The sequence below is a fragment of the Biomphalaria glabrata genome, chromosome 6, assembly GCF_947242115.1.
Source record: "Biomphalaria glabrata chromosome 6, xgBioGlab47.1, whole genome shotgun sequence".
NCBI lineage: Eukaryota > Metazoa > Mollusca > Gastropoda > Planorbidae > Biomphalaria > Biomphalaria glabrata.
Window position 1 is genome coordinate 22190035 of NC_074716.1, and position 21100 is coordinate 22211134.

Here is a 21100-nt window from a genome sequence, read left to right on the forward strand (position 1 = left end):
AAACTTATTTTTCTGTTGCTATAACATGCTAGTTTGATTTGACAAGAGTTATCTTAACATTTTTAGATAATGTCAATGGTCTTTGAGCTGCACCTCTAGTAGTGTCATATTTTCAGAGTGGTGCTAAAGAGCTTCAATTGCTGTCACACTTTCATCAAATGGTTCTTTCACTGTTTCTAACATTAGTAGATCACTCCAGCGAGTTGTTTATAGACATTTTAATGATACTCCAGTGTAACTCCATTGTGATTAATTAAAATACCCCATCGAATGGTAAAAGCGTGATGAAAGAAATTTTTTTAAAGACTAACTAAAATGTCATGCAGGAAGTATTTTCTGAATTTTGATTATAGCTAAAATGAACAATGTACTCATCCATTCAAATTGCGTTTCTGTTGTTTTTTTTAATATTGCCTGCACTTCTTCATGAATTCCAGATATTGTAGCTGCTTTATCATACCCTTGAGCGCAACACATCAATAAGTTAGGCCCATCTCTTTCTAGGCATTTTAAGATATCAGAACTGGCACCATCAGCTTTGGTTATCTTTGAATAAAAATATCCTAAAACATTTCTGACATTTTAAGTCACCATTTCTAATGTTAAAATATCTTACAACTTCTGACATTTATTTTAGGTGTGCTATGATACAAGATACCACAGTATTTTCTATCATTTGTCTCTTTATGAGTTCTGTTATAACATTATAAGCTCTGTAAATTTTGATACAAGACTGGAAAGTAACATTTTAGTGCCCATCATTGCCTGCGATTTATGCAAGAAACATTTTGATATCAAGCAGTCTGTGCAAGATGTTCTTCTTTGTTTCCTTCTTGACCTTGAGCATAGCAATGACTTCCTTGGTCTTTTTTTTTTTTTTGTATTCTAATTCCGAGTGCCAAAGATTTCCAAATCTTAAAGCCTGATAAAGATTTTTTAAGTTGTCTGTTTTTTTTATTATTATTATTTCTTTTTCTTTTTTGAAAAAGTGCATGTCAACCACCTGTGTGTCACCCCCTAATGAGTGTCACCACTGCGAATAGCATAAACTATTGGTAACCTAGCTTAGGGAATAGGAGGTTCAAGTTTAAATTATGAGGTTGACTAGAAATTTTAAATCAAAATTTAACTTAGGCTGCATTATGTTTTGATATGGACTGCATTATGTTTTGATATGGACTGCATTATGTTTTGATATGGACTGAATTATGTTTTGATATGGACTGAATTATGTTTTGATATGGACTGCATTATGTTTTGATATGGACTGAATTATGTTTTGATATGGACTGCATTATGTTTTGATATGGACTGCATTATGTTTTGATACCCCCCCCCAAACACGTCCAAATAAATGATAAGACCAGAGATGAGATCTTAAAACTAAGTGTGTACACAATAAGCAGATTGTTGTTATTAATATATATTTTGAAAATCCCCAGCGTATACTTTTACTTTTTTTGTTTAGAAAATTGAACTGAGGTCTCTTTGATAGTTGAAATTTTTTTTCCCCCAGAGACACTAGCTGAAAGGGTAGTCCATATCAATGAAACCTTCACCTACAATTTATATATTAACGTCTGCCGCAGTCTTTTTGAAAAACACAAACTCTTATTTGGTCTTCTAATGACTGTACGTCGAGAGATGGAGAAAGGAAACATTGACTTAGTATGTATGTTTTTTTTTTTATTCTTGTATGCCCTAGAAGTGTCAACAAAAATTGTGTATGTTTCTTCAGAAATGAAGATTATTACTAGTTTAAACCTTATATGATAGCAGGCAGGGTTTGAACTTGAATCATCTTGTTGACATTCTGAAGCTCATACAATACCACAAGACCAGACAGTCATGCCAAGTTCTATGTCAGAAACAGGTCCAGTTGTATTTCATAGAAATCTACTTTTTTGAAAAAAGTTTAGTTTAAATATATAAAATTATGCTTCCTATACATTTCCAATAAAATATCTTATTTTTTTATTTTTCTGTTCTATAGTTAGATGGATCAATACCTCACAAGTGACTATTTCACTCTATTTTTGTTTGTTATCCTTCACAATGTGACATGCTTTCATGTCTAGGCTTTCATGTCGAGGCTTTCATTTCTTGATGATCTGTTCCCACATTTCTGTTCCCTTCCTTCTGCCACTGCACACAATTGGAATGTCTTTGGAATGAGCTGTTTATGTAGAGACATAATAAAAACAAAAACTAGCTCATTTTATTCTTAATATTTTTCCCCCCAGAGTGACTGGCGTTGGTTAATAGCTGGCGGTACAGTGGTTCCAGAACAGTTACCTAACCCAGACCCTTCATGGATCTCTGTTCGTTCCTGGAATGAAATTTTGACTCTCCCGACTTTACCATCGTTTAAAAATTTTGCTTCTCATTTTAAAAAGTACATACATGAATTTAAATACATATTTGATAGCAGTGAACCCCAAGAGTAAGTTTGTGTTATTTTTTTTTTATGTTAACATGTACTTGCTTAGGGTGAGGAAAGCTGAGGCAATGTGTGACTCATGTTTTAAAAATACTAACATAAACTCTAGCAGCTGTTAATTAGTGGAACAAAATGAAAGGACTATTTATTGATGGATTTTTTCCATTTGTACTCTCATTTTATTTTTCTGTGCTACCCTTTTCTGTATTACCTTGTGCTACTTCTGATAATTAATTAATTAATTCACTTACAAAGAGAAAGCAAAATGTATTATCTTGATAAAATAGCATACTGGGAAGGAAGAGAACCACAGAGTTATGTAGCTCCATGTCTTGGGAAAGTTTTTACTTTATACATTGAGTTTATTTTTTCAGTAAGAAGTTTTGTACATTTTTTCATTGTTTTCTATAATAATAAGTTTTGCTAATTTTAAGCGTATAAGATAGTTCCCATATCATATTATATACTTCATATCAAATCCTATAATTCTCATCATAGAATTCATATCCTGTTATGTACTTAACATATAGACTTCATAACATAACATAGACGTCATAACATAACACAGACTTCATAATATAACACTTCATAACATAGACCACATATCAGATTGTCCTAACTGTAGTGACCATGAGGAGAGAAGTTCAGTACAATTTGAGTACAACGATTATAGTTAGATGTCTTGCAGTTTTTGAGCAAGTTGTTTCATGTTAAAAGCAGTGTTTGCAAAGAGCCTGGATATTGAGGATCATAACAATTTCACACAGACTTCATATCATATAAGAAAATTTATTTGACACGACTAAAAAAAAATGCTGTTTTTCACAAAACTTTTTTTAATGTTGATTAAAATGAAGGTTATAGCTGAATTATTAGTTTGCCAAAAAATGGCTTTAAAAAGATAAGGATAACAAACACTTGGCCCTTATCATTGTTTACAAATATTGCATTGAAACGCAGGCATGTATTTAAAAAAAAATTGTTATTGAAATCTGACTACTATGATAACTCTTTTTAAAAAAATTATTTTAGTGCAGTTTAAACATATGAACATTTTTTTTTTACATTTCCCTCTTGGCACTGTGCTGTCAGTTTGTGAGCATGAAGATCAACATAATAAATTGAATGTAAAATTTAATAAAAAGTAATTCTAAATAAAACTAATTAACTTCATGTTCTTCTTCACTTTTAAGAAGGTAAGGCTGATTGTCAATAATCAAAGAGGCTAGTTGAAAAGTTAAGATTGTCATTTTTTTCTTTGTTTCTTTATTATTTGAAGTTTTAATAAAATTGTCATGTTTTGTTGACAGTATCAAACTCCCTGGTGAATGGGCTGCATTAGATGACTTCCAGTGCACGCTGGTCCTGAAAGCCTTGAGACCAGACAAAGTCACCAATGCCATGCAAAACTTAGTGGCTCAGGTTTTGGGCCAGAAGTTCATAGAGCCACAGACAACAGACCTTTCAGATGTGTTTAAGGAGTCATCCACAACCACACCTTTGGTCTTTGTGCTGTCAACAGGAACAGACCCTGCTGGATCTCTTTACAGTTTCGCGGAAACTTTAAAATTTTCTAAGAAATTAAGTGCAATCTCTCTAGGACAAGGGCAGGTAATTGTTGTATTATCTCGTTCTACTTGACATAAGATTGCATGCTAAGTACTGGAAGAAATTAAATACTGATATTTGGACCAGTTGTGGATCAAAAGGAAATAAATATCAATACAGATAATCATGGTGGCTGAGTGGTAAAGCACTTGGATCCAAACAGAGCGAGTCACAGGTTCAAATCCTTATGAATCCAGAATTTTTTTTATTTCCAAATCTTTAGGGCACATCTGAGTCCACCCAGCTCTAATGAGTACCTAACATTAGTTGGGGAAATGTAAGGCGGTTGGTTGTTATTCTGGCCACATGATAGCTTGTTAACCACATGAACAGATGACCTTTATATCATCTGCCCCATAGATTGCAAGGTCTGAAAGGGAACTTTTTTTACTTCTAGATATAATCATTCTTAAGAACAAAAAAATTGTTTTGTGCATCCAAGTATAAGAAAAGGAAAGTAATGACAGACATGTGAATAAGAAATTTACTTCAACGTTGAAAAAAAGGCAGAGAACATAATGTTCTACTTCAACATCAACATGACTTGAAAAATAGGAAAGAAATAAATAAAAAGATGGCTTTTACAAATAGTAGAAAACATTTTTGTATCAAATACAATTCAAAGTTTCTGTTGTTTTTTTTTTTACTTTAAAGTTCCTGACAATAGCTATGATAGTGAATATGATTTACATTCTATTATATTTTAATTAGATAAATAAAAAAATTTCATATTTGCAATATTTAGAATTTTTCTTTTATATCTTTTATGTATACTCGGCTGTATAAATTTTCAAAAACCTTTTTTTAAAACAAGCTGCAAATAGATTACATGATAATGGATCTCAATCACCAAAATGAACGATCACATGATAATATTGATAAAACAATAAAAAAAACTGTTTCAGAATAACCATTGTTGATTAAAATTAGATTGTAATTTGTATAGAAGAGATAGGGAAACATGTGGCTCAATGTTGTTTATTTACTACTGGTGAATGAGGTCCATTCAGACATAACTAGATATTTAAAAATTGTGATTCTAATGTAATTACAGTAAGCTGAGTAAGGAACATGTTCAATGTTGACATTTCTAACTAGAACAAAAGTAGCCACTTATTTATTCCTTTACTAGTTGAACTATTTATACTTCAGCTTTCTGTCAAACGTTTATATTAAAAATAACTTAACTGTGCTTCATAGCAGTTGAAACTGATGTTTTTAGTTGGCATCTAGCTAGATTTATATTCAAGCTTTAGTTATATACAACAAATTGAATTGAGTCCAACAATACTTTACTTGCTTTTTTTTCATCATTTCTAGTTCAAATAAGAATTTATTTTAGAAGAAAACTGAACTTTCGCCATAAATGGTTCTAAACCAAAACCAAAAATGATATCAAAACATTTTTAATCTATTTCTATTGTATAAACACCACAAAACTCTTTCTCCAGGGACCAAGAGCAGAAATGTTAATGAAATTGGCAATGGACAAAGGTGGCTGGTGTTTCTTTCAGAACTGTCATTTGGCACCAAGCTGGATGCCAACCTTGGAGAGATTGGTGGAGACTATTGATTCAGATTTTGTGAGTTGAAATAAAAACAAAAATTGCTTTAAGAAAGTCAAAAACATTTCCATATAATGAAACATTTACTTAAAATTGTTTTGATCAATGGGAAATATTTCTGTGTTTTAATTAATTTTAATTATTCAAAATGTTCACACTTATTTTTTTATTTAATAAACTTATAAAAAGGAAAAATATTGCATGTCCTTGAATAAATTCTTTTAAACTCAGCTATTTTAAGTGACACCAAATTTATCCTAACACTGATAATATATATAATAATAGTTCTTTAATCGAATCATGTCTTGGCATGAGTGGAAATACAATACCCCACATAGGTGCATACTAGCCCCTTTGCTATAATGTTAATCAAGTCCACCCAGCTCATAATAATCTTGAGATTGTTTGTATGATTTGTAGTAATTTATTTTAAAATGTTTTGTTTTAGGTTCATAAAGATTTTCGTCTGTGGTTGACTAGTATGCCTAGCCCCAACTTTCCAGTATATATACTTCAAAACAGTTCCAAAATGACTGTGGAACCTCCAAAAGGAATCAAGGCCAATATGCTGAGATCTTATCTCAGCTTCAATGATAAATTTTTCAAGCAGTGTCCAGGGAAGGTAATTTATCTGTAGACTGGTTGCTTCATGGGAGTTTATCTGTAGACTGGTTTTATGACATGGGAGATTCGCAAGTTGACTGATGATTGATGTAGATAATATAAAACCCAGAGTTTTAAACCACAAAAATCATTGTAAGGAATAAATGAAGCAGAAATCAAAACAATCAAATTACATTAAAGCCACAGAATTGATGAAAAACTTATAATTCTAGTTTACAATCAAAGGGCATTGTCAAAGAGTCTTCACCAGGATTTGAACCAGGGACCCGGTTTGGAAGCCAAGGGTTTACCGCTCAGCCACCTTGCCTCCATTTGATTATGGTAACCTAAGTAAAGTAAAGTTCCCCTTTCAGACGTTGGGATCTATAGGGCAGAAGTTTTAAAGACCATCCGTTTCTGTGGCCCACAGTTAACGAGGTTGTCATGTGACCAGCAAAACGACCAACCACCTTTACTTTTCCTTAACTCATGTCAGGTACCCATCAGAGCTGGGTGAACTCAGAGGTGACCTAAGATCCTGAAATTAAAAATTCCAGTCTTCAACAGGATTTGAACCTAGGACCCCCAGTTTGGAAGGCAAGGGTTTACTGTTCAGCCACCTCACCTCCATTTGGTTATGGTAACCTAGCATATTATATTGACTCCTACCTAGATGCAAAAATATCTATCTGAGCAAATTTATAACTTTGAACACAGCACATTATGAAATATCACCATAATTTTACTTTTAAATCTTAAAAAACGTAATTGTTTTCTCATGCTGCCGGAATTATTTTTTTTCACACAATTTTTATCATATATGCCTATCTAGAGATGTCCTACTGTTTTTTCTGTTTGTTAAAACATAGACTTGTATAGTCACCAACCACCATTTGCTCTGAGTCAGGACTAAGTAGCTAAATGGACTCCAAAATCAGTATAGTCACTGAAGACATTGATTAGATAATGATGCAGACTGAAATGCAACAATGTCTACTGATGTTCATGTTTAGAAATGTCCATGTTTTGAATTGGTTTTGATTAATTGATTATTATACAATGGTTGTTCATGCATTCAGTTTTCTCTCTTCCAAATTTTGTGCTCCACTATTTACAGAATAGAATCTTCAAGCACCTCTTGTTTTCAATCTGTCTCTTCCATGCTGTGCTTCTTGAACGTAGAAAATTTGGAGCTCTAGGGTTCAACATACCTTATGAGTTTACAGATGGAGATCTTCGTATTTGTATTGATCAACTGAACATGTTCTTGCAAGAATACAATGAAATTCCTTTCAAGGTGAATTATTACATTCAAATAACAAGTAAGGTTAACATTCACTAATAGTGCCCCAGTGATAGTCTGATAAGGCTAAGTACAATTATGTTATTCTAATTTATTTATTTCTGCTCCTAATTAATTCTGTATTGTTGTTTTTTTTTAATTAGCGTATGGAAGTAAAATTTTCTGAGTAATTTTTATTAATTTCACAATATAATACTTTCAGTTATTGATGAATTTGAAATTAAAAACAAAATGAGTTCTATGACATTATCTTAGGTACTGGTGTACACTGCTGGTCACATCAACTATGGAGGTCGTGTCACAGATGACTGGGATCGAAGATGTATGATGAATATCCTAGGAGACTTTTATTGTGCTGAAGTCATTAGCAGTAGTTTCATGTACTCTGAGTCTGGGGTTTACAGACAGCTACCAGCAGAGACAGAACTAGCAGTAAGCTAGCTTTTTATCTTTGATTAGCTTTAACCTGTATATCTGTAACTCTTTTTATTTGAATCAATATGGGGGAAAAAGTTCAAAACTTTGTATAATAGAATGGGCTGTTGTTGGACATTAGATTTCTAACTATAATAGAATGGGCTGCTTTTGGGCAGTAGATTCTTAAGTATAATAGAATGTGCAGTTGTTAGGCATTAGATTCCTAAGTTTAATAGAATGGGCATTGGATTCCTAAGTATAATAGAACAGGCATTTGTTGGACATTTGATTGTTTATTTGATAATATATAGAAAGTATCCTTTTTTAAAATTATTTTCTTGCTTTTAACATTTATTTTTTAATATACCGGTACAAGATTTTTTTTTAGATCAGAGCATTAATTTAGACCAGTGTCATGAATCTCCTGTCTGTTCCTTGCCATCTTTTTATTTAGTAAAAGATGTATACATTCTTTGATTTATCTTCCTAACAGAGTTTAAACCAGGGATCATCTAAATGACTGACTAGAGCACATACCAATTTTCCAGGCAGCCATTTTAATTCATAATACTTTGATCAAAATCCTGTTTTATCTCTAAATGAAGTTAAAATTAATTGGTGTTTTGTCCAGCTTTACACATAGAATGATTCAGGTGGTTGATTTTAATTTGTCTAATGTATAGATAATAGCTAAAGTAGTTACTTTTTAAAGACTATATCTGGTTTCAGTTGTCCTTCAGAAAGGGAGATTATTTCATCCTTGTGATTACCTCAGGGTGGCAGGGGAATTCAAAGGGTGAGATTCAAACTAGGGACCATTATTATGACATGGTTAGGCAGCCTTAATTGATAAAATGGCTGCTTTTATTTTGTTTAATATAAATGTAATAGCTTAAAAAAAGCTAGATCTTCTTTGAGGACCAATCTGTTATACAAAAATACTGGATAAGGACATCTAATTTTTCAAATCTATATATATATATGTTTATTGTCCTTTCTTCAGGGCTATTTGGATTACATCAAAAATTTGCCCATCAATGACAAACCTGAAATCTTTGGTCTTCATGACAATGCTAATATCACATTTGCACAGAATGAAACTACAGCTCTTTTAGGTTATTTGTTAGAACTGCAGCCAAAATCAGTGTCCGGTAAAGGAATGAGTCGTGAGGAGGTAAACAAGCCCTGTAATCTGAAATAGATTATTTTAAAGCTATTTTAATCTGAAATAGATCATTTTAAAGCTATTGTATTCTGAAATAGATTGTTTAAAAGTTACTGTTATCTGCAAAAGATCATATTAAAGTTTTTGAAATCTGAAATACAACATTCTAAAGCTATTGTCACTTGAAATAGATCTCTATAACTTTTGTAAATTGAAAGGATACTTAGTCTCCAACCAAATTATCCCCAGACTCTTAGTATTTGAACATTTTAAAGAAAACATTTTTTTTCAACTGTCAACTAAACATGTAAAATACAAATATCTGAAATAGTAAGTAGTCAAGTTACATTAATAAACGTCTCTACAATTAGTACAACATACGGTTGGACAAATACATTATTTCTAAGTCTGTTTGAAACATGAAGTGTTGTGAATTGCTGAGAAAACTAATGACCTAGCTAGACTGAAACATGAAGTGTTGTGAATTGCTGAGAAAATTAATGACCTAGCTAGACTGATACATAAAGTGTTGTTGTCCATAGCTGAGAAAACTAATGACCTAGCTAGACTGAAACATGAAGTGTTGTCCATAGCTGAGAAAACTAATGACCTAGCTAGACTGAAACATGAAGTGTTGTTGTCCATTGCTGTGAAAACTAATGACCTAGCTAGACTGAAACATAAAGTGTTGTTGTCCATAGCTGAGAAAACTAATGACCTAGCTAGACTGAAACATGAAGTGTTGTCCATAGCTGAGAAAACTAATGACCTAGCTAGACTGATACATAAAGTGTTGTTGTCCATAGCTGAGAAAACTAATGACCTAGCTAGACTGAAACATGAAGTGTTGTTGTCCATCGCTGAGAAAACTAATGACCTAGCTAGACTGAAACATGAAGTGTTGTCCATAGCTGAGAAAACTAATGACCTAGCTAGACTGAAACATGAAGTGTTGTTGTCTATAGCTGAGAAAACTAATGCCCTAACTAGACTGAAACATGAAGTGTTGTCCATAGCTGAGAAAACTAATGACCTAGCTAGACTGAAACATGAAGTGTTGTCCATAGCTGAGAAAACTAATGACCTAGCTAGACTGAAACATGAAGTGTTGTTGTCCATAGCTGAGAAAACTAATGACCTAGCTAGACTGAAACATGAAGTGTTGTTGTCCATAGCCGAGAAAACTAATGACCTAGCTAGACTGAAACATGAATTGTTGTTGTGCATAGCTGAGAAAACTAATGCCCTAGATAGACTGAAACATGAAGTGTTGTCCATAGCTGAGAAAACTAATGACCTAGCTAGACTGAAACATGAAGTGTTGTCCATAGCTGAGAAAACTAATGACCTAGCTAGACTGAAACATGAAGTGTTGTTGTCAATAGCTGAGAAAACTAATGACCTAGCTAGACTGAAACATGAAGTGTTGTTGTCCATAGCCGAGAAAACTAATGACCTAACTAGACTGAAACATGAATTGTTGTTGTGCATAGCTGAGAAAACTAATGCCCTAGATAGACTTAAATGATGTAACAGTTTTCAGGTTGATTCCTGTGATGAAAAAAATATTTTTATTTCTAAAGAAACATCCATACTTTGTTAGATTGAACTATTAAATATCTAAATGGTATTTGTAAAATATCTTGAATCTGTTGTTTCTCCTTTTTCTTTTTGCTATAGAAATTAGCTTTTGTTCATATCTGAATTGTAGGTAATGGAAGCCACTGCCAAAACCATACTTGAGAAATGCCCTAAAACTATTGACTTGAAGATGGTTTGTCAGAAGTATCCAGTTCTCTATGAGCAATCAATGAACTCAGTCCTGGCTCAAGAAGTCATCAGGTATTGGGAGAGATCCACTAAGTCTTGGTTGTATTCAATATCGGAAAGTGAAAGGAACTTTGTTGAATGGTTTGAATTTTGATGTAGATTATTTTAAGATGTGTCTTCGCCACAATGTTGATTCACTGCATTTACATGTATTTGAACTGAATCATGTTAGATCTACTTTCATTGTGTATGAAAAATTCATTATTGCATGAATGAAAAATATCTTTAAATTAGCCAATAAAATGTCCTCACAGGTTAATATAACTGTTGTTTACTCCTAAAGGTACAATCGTCTGCTTATGGTCATACATCAGTCATTAAAAGATTTACTGAAAGCTCTTAAAGGTCTTGTGGTGATGTCACAGAAATTGGAAGAAATGGCCAACAGTCTTTTCATCAACTTAGTACCTGTAATGTGGTCAGGAAAGGTTTGCTGTTTGCTTGATTTTAGTTTGATGTCCTCTACCACCCTCCTCTCTACACAGACACATTACTGGGCAAACAATATGATTTAATTGTCAGAAACACATTTCAAATTTATCAATGTCACATCAATTTGTGAACATTTATTTAGCAATGCATTGGTTACAGCTTAATAGACGGTGACTGGTCATTTCATCCCTGGGGATGAAATGACCAGGAACCTAAAAGACAAATTGGTAACTTTGGGGTAGTATATAAATTGACCTTTTTTTTTTCTCTCTTTTAGGCTTATCCATCATTGAAACCTCTTTCAGCATGGGTGGCTGACCTAATTCAAAGAATGGCTTTCATCAACAAGTGGGTAGATAATGGAATTCCTTCTGTAAGTATAGCACAAGATCACACAATTCCTATACTAAGCTATGGTATTATATAGAACTTAAAAGTATGATGTGGCAGATAAAGAACCTGGAAGTAGATGTGGCAGTCTTTTGAAACATTCAACAGTGATTAAAAGAGCTTTTATTTTGTTTCTGGAATTGATTGTTAAAACAGAAAAATAACAGTAAAAATAGTTTTTATCTTGCTCAACCGTGTGTGCATTGATATAGTAGTATCCATATGTGATGAATATCTGCATTAATACATAAAGTTTGCCAATATATGCCTTGAAATTTGATAGATTTTTATTTTTCTGGCAGGTATTTTGGATATCTGGATTTTTCTTTCCACAAGCATTTCTGACTGGGACTCTTCAGAATTATGCCAGACAGGTTGCAATCTCTATAGACACAATAAGTTTTGATTTTAAGGTGCTTAAATCATTTAGCATGTTATGTAGCCATCTTTTTAGTTTTTGTAATTTACATTGTCATAAAAAGTTATTTCCCTTAATTCACAAGTACATTCAACTTATAGTTACAAATAGCCTACAAAAACATTTTTTTAATTTTAACTTTAGAAACAAACATTAAAACATTTTTCTGTTTCTGTCATATTAAAAAGGCTGTTTATATATATATATATATATATATATGTATATATGTATATATATATATTTATATTTCTTAAACTATAATGATGTGCTTTAGTAATTTTTTTTTTTCAATCTGATATTTGATTAATTAAGACAAAGGAATATGAATATTGATAACAAGATCATGGCAAGATTTTAAAAGTCATGATACAATTTCTAACAATATTGTAATAAACATAAAGACACTCAATAAGTCTACTGTTGAAATTCCAAAGATTCAAGTCTTCATCAGGACGATTTTTATGATCCACTGAACAGACAAGATCCTCAAATGAGGAACTGTGGCAAAGAACAAAGGAGCAGCCCATTGAAGTAGATATCCTTCAGAGGACCTGGGGATGGAAAGGCCACGTTCTTTATAAGCCTGCATCCATCATTATAAGGCAAGCCCTTACCTGGAACCCCCAAGGAATGAGGAAGAGGGGACAGATCAGGAATACATGGATGGGCAAGATTTGGGGACAGTTGGTAAGACTCTCCAAGAACCAAGACGCCTGGAGGAAGATGGTTGGTGGTCTATGCCCCAGAGGGTACCGCAGGCAGAGATGAGATGAGAATTAGTCTATTGCAATTAGATTGGTTGTATCATGCAATTATGGATGTCACAAGTGGTTCAAACTACAATTATACTATTACATAAAATCATGTGTATCATCAAGTAATGGAATGTACGTTTGGTTCAAAGCAACTCTAGTAGTAATGTAATAGTTCTAAATTTTGCTCCTATTGTAAACATTATATCTAAAAGGTTGTTTTTTTTTCACCTTTAGATAACTACTGCTGATCAAGCACAAATTCCACCAAAAGTTGGCTGTTATATTGAAGGACTTTTTCTTGAAGGAGCTCGCTTTAATGCTATAACTCAGTTTCTTTGGGAGTCTGTCCCCAAAGAATTATACTTCAGCATGCCTCCTATTTGGCTGATTCCTACATCAAATAGAGTGGAACCTCTAAAAGGGATTTACCATTGTCCTGTGTACAAAACTTTAACTAGGGCAGGTGAGCAACTCCTTACTTCCAACTATTTACTATATAGTATCTTTCAAAAAAAGTTTTTATATTTGTGAGTTTCAAGGTTGTTTTTAGCATTTAAAATGCATATATTTGAAATGGCTTCAGGAGTTAACCTTGAGGAGAAATCATAATTGTAGCACCTTAATGGAGTGTTAAGACAATAAACTGGGGTACAGATCCTGCAACTCAGTTAATTAATGCCATATGTAATAAACTGTATTCTATAGGATCAAATCTGCAAGGTCAAGAGAGATGCATGGGCAACCCCTGAACTTTTTATCTAAGGCCCTAAATTTTGCCTTAGAGTATCTGGGTGCATCCTTGCCTCTAGAAACAAAGATGCCAGCCAAAAATAATTTTTTATGGGACATGAAAAGTGTCACATATGTGTATCGGCCACACTTTAAAACAGTAGCTGACCAGTGGTATGTTAACTGGCTGTATAAATCCCATTGCGTGTGCTTGTGAAAAAAAGTTGATCCTTCTAGATAACCTCGATTTGAATAAACTAGATGTAGAGTCAAGGTGGAATTGTGGGAAACTTGGAGAATTTACTATCAGTGGCAAAAACAATCCAGAAAAATCTTTGTGCATGAATGTAAATAAAAGAAACAGCTATTGGGGTCATAGTTCACTGTCATAGATTATTAGTCTTTGTGCTTATTCTTTGCTTGATTATGAGTGATTTCCCTTCTCTTCACTGTGTATGTCAGTCAAGTTTGTTTATGATTGTGGAGACAATACAAAGCTCTCCAAAAGCCATTATGACTGAAAGACATCTTTGTCTAATGCAGAATTTCAAAACCACTTTAAGTAATCAGTGTATATAAAACATTGTTTTTAAAAGGAATAAAATTGGACTGTATAATGTTAGTATTTTTTTTTTATGTATTGAAAGTTTAAAATAGAAGTTCAGAATTATTTCCTATCTGGTTTGAAAACCTTTTGAAATGAGTACTGTTGAAAATATTATTAATTTTTAGCTGTATTGTATTGTGACTGATTGTACATTTAGACATTCTATAATAGTTATATTTAAAAAGGTTTTATGACTATAAGTTGTTTTTTTCAGTAATGACACGCTAATGTATGATTAATTAAATGAATTATGGCAATGGAAAATGAAATGACTAAATGTTTTATTGAGAGCCAAAGAAAATGTTTGGACTGACATTGCAATTGTAAGGCCTCAATACTTTTCTCTGCAGGAACTCTATCCACAACAGGCCATTCAACAAATTTTGTGTTCACTGTGGAGCTGCCATCATCCAAACCAGAAAGATACTGGATTAAACGAGGTGTTGCTCTGATGTGTGCGCTGGATTTTTAGCAAAACACATTGCAGTCTTAAGAACCTCTCAGTCTGTACTTTGTAGTCTGTCTCATCATGATGTCATTTGTCTTGTAGTCTGTCTCATCATGATGTCATTTGTCTTGTAGTCTGTCTCAACATGATGTCATTTGTCTTGTAGTCTGTCTCATCATGATGTCATTTGTCTTGTAGTCTGTCTCATCATGATGTCATTTGTCTTGTAGTCTGTCTCATCATGATGTCATTTGTCTTGTAGTCTGTCTCATCATGATGTCATTTGTCATGTAGTCTGTCTTAACATGATGTCATTTGTCTTGTAGTGTCTCATCATGATGTCATTTGTCTTGTAGTCTGTCTCATCATGATGTCATTTGTCTTGTAGTCTGTCTCAACATGATGTCATTTGTCTTGTAGTCTGTCTCATCATGATGTCATTTGTCTTGTAGTCTGTCTCAACATGATCTCATTAGTTTATACATTATAATTTTAACATGATGTCATTGGCCTGTACATTCTAGTCTGACTAAATATGTTGTCAATAATATTTACATTTTAGACTAAATAGGATGTTATTGGTCTGTATATAAAAGTCTAATCACTATGTTGTTAGTATTATAGTGCTGATCGAAAAAAAAAATGTAAATAAATAGGTGCCAACTCTAAGCACTATCTATAAAATATGTTTACTTAGTAGTATACATTTACTTCCTAGTCATATGTAGGAATATTATTAATGAACTATTCTATAAGGAAAGGTTTAGTTGTTAGATTGATTTATTTCGTGAATAATTGTAGAGTAAGAAACTACAATGACTTTTGTCTTGTGTTGAAATTAATAAAGAATGAATATTTTCATGGATTTGTTTTCTGAATCTCTAACTATAATCAGTTAGAAATGTTTGTGAGCAAATTATTATGCTGTGCAAGATAAGTGTTCATTATTTTTAACTCTTGCAGCTATGACATTCTTTCTAAATTGACAACAAATATATTGTTTTGGACTACATCTGATTGCCTACGTGGACACACATATATAGAGAGATACCATTTTAAAAAGTCACCCAGGAGGCAATAAGACCTACAAAATTGTTTTCTGTCTAAATGTTGAAACTGCCTCCTTATTTCTGTTCAAAGTAATGTATCTAAAAAAAAACTGATGTATTTAAGGTTTCACAAAATAAGAGAAGTGTGTTTTCTTTCCTGTGGAAACCAAGTTATTTGATATCATGTCAAATTCTTTTGACATCATTGCACTTTTTGAGGCTATTGGACCTTTTAAAAAAATATCTTTGAACTTTTTGAGATGATAACACTTTTTGAAATGATGTGTAGGCATACTGGAGGGACCCAGCTATCACACTAGTTTCTGTTGGAACCTATCTATTTCTTTTACATAATAAAAAATAATAGGAAACTCAAGTTTTTAGATTGACTACATTGAAGCCATCTAAAAGATGTGCACTGATGACTATGACATAGATCTTATAGAGGTTTTACTTTGATTGTACAATTTGTGTCACTAGTCAATGTTGTAAGTGTTCCAAAAGTTTATAAGAGTATTGATCCTCTGTTGATTGTCTATTTGTAGTGGAGGGCTGAGGGACTATCAATCAAGGAGATTCTGTCACAAACTCCATTTTATTGTTTTACATTGCTGCTCATCTTTTTACTCACTCTGTTTTATAGTTATCTATTGTTTCAAACTTTTCTCTCTACAAAGTATAAAAGGGACTAATTCAACTTATACCACCACATCAGTCAAGTACAATTTCTCTCCCTTGTTCTAGATAACAAACAAAATAATTAATTACCAATAGTTGATTCTTTTTGTTGATTCTTGTTTTGTTAGGTAAAAGAAATAATTGTGCAAAATTTCAGCTTGATCTGAAATTGGGTGTGCGAGAAATAACCTGTACAAACTTTACCAGACAGTGAGTTGATAGAAGCTTTGTAAAAATAACATAGTTTAGTTTTAAAACGAAGTCGTAGCTCTTATTAAAAATAAAAGGAGGAGGGGAGGAGATAGTTGGGATCGAGTTTTTGTTTCTTTTGCCACAGCTGGGTAGTTTTTTTTTTAAATATCGTCCGTTGGGCTAATGTGTCCACTAGGTTAGATCTGATGGATGTCAAATGCAGGCCTTACATCGTGAAAACGCCAGTTAAAACACGTAGACTTCGTGATCGTGTAACCAAGCATGACGTAGGTCTACTAGTCTTTACTTGACAGTCCTTTTTGGAACAAGAAAAAGTATGAAATTAACACTTGCATATTGATTGGAGGCCACCATGCGTATCAGTAGAGGGAGTGGAGGGGTCACCAAAGGAAAAAAAATAAGTCAGTCAAAGCATTAAACTAACTGAACTCTCTTCAGAATACGTGGAGCACATAGTCTAGTAGGCCTACCCTCAAGTGATGCAGTTTGGTCTGCTGGTTTCATCAGTTGATTTCATCAGACCGACTGAAACGAACGGGTTTGAGTTGACCAAATGGCTTCTTGTAGTTTGTTTTGTTGCCTGTGCAGATATCTACAATGTAACAGATGGTTTTTTTTAATCCGGATTTTTAGTTTCACACACACACACACATACAATCACTTTTTAAAAAGAAATTGCAGTTAGGCCTAAAAATAATATAAAAAATCTGAGTCCATGGCTCTTCAAAATGTCGATACATTCAACAGAAGTTATGAAGAAATCAATTGGACTTATTTCTGTGGGGCTGGTTGGACTGAACTCGAGGAAACAGATGGCTAATGTTGGCCTACTCTTGTACATTTACTGAATTGATCTACAATGAGTTTTAAACTTTTAGTTTGGAAAGTTTAGGGAAGGGAGTAGCGAAATAGTCTTGATCTGTGTCAAATATGGCCGTCGTAAAGCTAGTGCCTACACAATTGTAAGGGCGGTAATCATCACTATTTTGATTGCGTCTAATAAGGAAATGACATTAAGTTGGAAATGAGAATTATGTTGCTCTAGGTTGTAGCTATTGTTAACCTTATACAATGGTCATTAATCTACTCCACTTGCTTTCTCCCAATAGCATGCAGTGCTTTTAGATTTCACCTTTTTTCTAGATACCGAAGAAATTTCATTCTCTTAAGGGGCGGTGGGGGTAGGGCCATTGAAGACGTGTGAATAGAGTTAAAACAATTCAATTCGGGTTTAATTATGTGCTCACGCCAATATTGAATTTCTGATACGGCCTAAGTACAACCCTACAAATGGTTTCCCCCTCCCTTTGTACAAAGCTTCTATCAACTCTCTCTGTCTGGTCAAAAAGGTTTGCACATGTTATTTCTCCCACACCCAATCTCGGATCAAGCTGAAATTTTGCACAATTATTTCTTTTACCTGACAACACAAAAATCAATTTTTAAAAAATTTAACCAATTAGTTAATGAACTATTGTAATTAATTATTTTGTTTGGTATCTCGAACAAGAGAAAGAAGTTGTACTTGACTAAGGTGGTGATGTAAGCTGAATTAGTCTCCTTTATAGATCACGGCTTTTCAAGTAACTTTCAATTAAACAATAGATAACTATACACTCTTATTTTCATACACACCTTACTAGCAGAGTGGTTAAACAAACAAACAAATGTATATTTTTTTTAAATGTTTTTCTTTTTCTCTGTTTGAAAACAACAACTTGAGCAATGAAAGAGATAACGAAGATACAACTTTGATGAAAACAACTTGAGCAATGAAAGAGATAACGAAGATACAACTTTGATGAAAACAACAACTTGAGCAATGAAAGAGATAACGAAGATACAACTTTGATGAAAACAACTTGAGCAATGAAAGAGATAACGAAGATACAACTTTGATGAAAACAACTTGAGCAATGAAAGAGATAACGAAGATACAACTTTGATGAAAACAACAACTTGAGCAATGAAAGAGATAACGAAGATACAACTTTGATGAAAATAACAACTTGAGCAATGAAAGAGATAACGAAGATACAACTTTGATGAAAACAACAACTTGAGCAATGAAAGAGATAACGAAGATACAACTTTGATGAAAACAACTTGAGCAATGAAAGAGATAACGAAGATACAACTTTGATGAAAACAACAACTTGAGCAATGAAAGAGATAACGAAGATACAACTTTGATGAAAACAACAACTTGAGCAATGAAAGAGATAACGAAGATACAACTTTGATGAAAATAACAACTTGAGCAATGAAAGAGATAACGAAGATACAACTTTGATGAAAACAACAACTTGAGCAATGAAAGAGATAACGAAGATACAACTTTGATGAAAACAACAACTTGAGCAATGAAAGAGATAACGAAGATACAACTTTGATGAAAACAACTTGAGCAATGAAAGAGATAACGAAGATACAACTTTGATGAAAACAACAACTTGAGCAATGAAAGAGATAACGAAGATACAACTTTGATGAAAACAACAACTTGAGCAATGAAAGAGATAACGAAGATACAACTTTGATGAAAATAACAACTTGAGCAATGAAAGAGATAACGAAGATACAACTTTGATGAAAACAACAACTTGAGCAATGAAAGAGATAACGAAGATACAACTTTGATGAAAACAACAACTTGAGCAATGAAAGAGATAACGAAGATACAACTTTGATGAAAACAACTTGAGCAATGAAAGAGATAACGAAGATACAACTTTGATGAAAACAACAACTTGAGCAATGAAAGAGATAACGAAGATACAACTTTGATGAAAACAACTTGAGCAATGAAAGAGATAACGAAGATACAACTTTGATAATCCGGATCTCGTGGCTCTCACAACCTACAAGGCCTAATATAGTTGCAAGACAATAGGCCTATAGAGGTGACATGACATCAGGTTCGAATCTCTAAATGATCGTTTTTGGACATCTTCGATTTTTTTTTAGTGTATAAACAGGGATGAAAGTACTGGTTCTAGAAATGAGGGGGGGGACGTGTCTGAGAGGTCACTCGACTTGTCTGGTAGATATGAGGCACAACGCCGAACGGCCCAGTTTCTTGCCAGAGCACTACGGGAGGATTAAATCCTGTTTTTTCAATAGTTCATCTCAGGTTCTAGAAATGAAATATTACTGTAAATTTCATAGACGGAATATGTAACATAAGATTTGTTTTAAAACCAAGGTTTCAAAGACAGTTTGTGTGGAAACACAAACTCAAAATCGACCCCCAAAGTGGTCCGCTTTGGCAGGTAAAAAGGCAGGTTTTAATATTTTCAGCAAGACTATCAGAAACTATGACCAAACCCTATCTCCGTCGTTACAAATAGAAGAGCCATGCGCGTGTCCAAAGTGTTGCCGATACTGTTGTCTAGTTAGTTCGACTAACGACTTGATAGGACAGGATACGGAGATTTATTAATGTTATTATTACATTGTTAATATTCATATGTAGTCTATGAACTGATAGTTATGAAGTTATGGTTCAATGTGAAACTCGCCTGATGTTATTGAATGAGTATAATATCTAATTGATTTGTTTTGTAAAGGGCCAATCTTTCATTGAATGCCTCAAGAAAGAAACTTTTCACTTTGGTTAAAGTAGAACTCTCGTGTTGCATAGAGTACGTCACGTGTACAATATGAAACACTGCTTATTAATTTTTGTTTTAAATTATATCCGACTTACTAAATAGATTCTTTCTTTCAAAAGTTATCATTTTGTCACCACATGATGGCTAGTATGACGAGAAATAGCCTACTTACTATAGTAATACATTTTTTTAACATTAAAAAAAGCTTTTGCATAAATGTGTTAGAAATATGCTGAAGGTTCCTGTGTTTCTCTGTACATAGTTCTTTTTTTAATGCAAAGATCACTCTTTTATTTCTGCAAATCGGACGGACTAGAGTTACCCCACGTAATTTTAGAGGCGAAAAAAAAAAGGGGGGGGGGGAGAATATGTAGTACTCACCTGTCACTAAATGCAGGGCCGGATTTAACCATTGTGGGGCTCATTGCAAAACGGATTTCGCGGGTCCCAGTTTGGGTAGGGATACGGATAATAAGTGAAATTTTTAAGAGTTTGTATTAGAAAATATATTCGTCTTTGCATTTTATTCATTCTTTACTACACACAGAATTACTACACGAGCCTTGCGTGTAGCGAAGTCATACAGTCATATCATAAGAATTATTTTTCCTACATAGATCACGCCCAATAGCAAGAATTACCAAATGTTTCAATCTATCTACGAGAATTGTTGACCTCAAGTAATTCTTCATTAGTTTGAGGCGCGAGAAGCTTCTTTCACTAGATTCCACAATTACGGGTATTGCATAATGCCGTTTTTTTTTTAATCGTATCGCGTAGGATTGGCGTTTTCCATATTGAATGACATCCCAAAATGACAGTTTTGTCTATATTTT

At 33.2% G+C, this 21100-nt stretch overlaps 1 protein-coding gene across 7 annotated transcripts in view; it reads left to right on the plus strand.

The window, feature by feature from the left end:
* The window catches only part of LOC106060634 (dynein axonemal heavy chain 1-like), a 91158-nt gene extending 75587 nt beyond the window's left edge, over positions 1 to 15571 (plus strand). For 5 of the 7 annotated variants that reach the window (XM_056032385.1, XM_056032386.1, XM_056032384.1 and 2 more), the window contains 14 exons: positions 1517 to 1668; positions 2244 to 2443; positions 3751 to 4051; positions 5500 to 5631; positions 6062 to 6235; positions 7334 to 7513; positions 7775 to 7951; positions 8940 to 9110; positions 10813 to 10943; positions 11215 to 11359; positions 11641 to 11736; positions 12056 to 12166; positions 13161 to 13389; positions 14613 to 15571. In XM_056032385.1, the coding sequence (XP_055888360.1) occupies positions 1517 to 1668; positions 2244 to 2443; positions 3751 to 4051; positions 5500 to 5631; positions 6062 to 6235; positions 7334 to 7513; positions 7775 to 7951; positions 8940 to 9110; positions 10813 to 10943; positions 11215 to 11359; positions 11641 to 11736; positions 12056 to 12166; positions 13161 to 13389; positions 14613 to 14734 (2321 nt within the window). In that variant the 3' untranslated portion in view covers positions 14735 to 15571. Of the gene's footprint in view, positions 1 to 1516; positions 1669 to 2243; positions 2444 to 3750; positions 4052 to 5499; positions 5632 to 6061; positions 6236 to 6712; positions 7304 to 7333; positions 7514 to 7774; positions 7952 to 8939; positions 9111 to 10812; positions 10944 to 11214; positions 11360 to 11640; positions 11737 to 12055; positions 12167 to 13160; positions 13390 to 14612 lie in introns of those variants that run through there. The other 2 variants (XM_056032388.1, XM_056032390.1) reach the window with 2 other exon arrangements.
* Positions 15572 to 21100: the final 5529 nt, after the last annotated feature.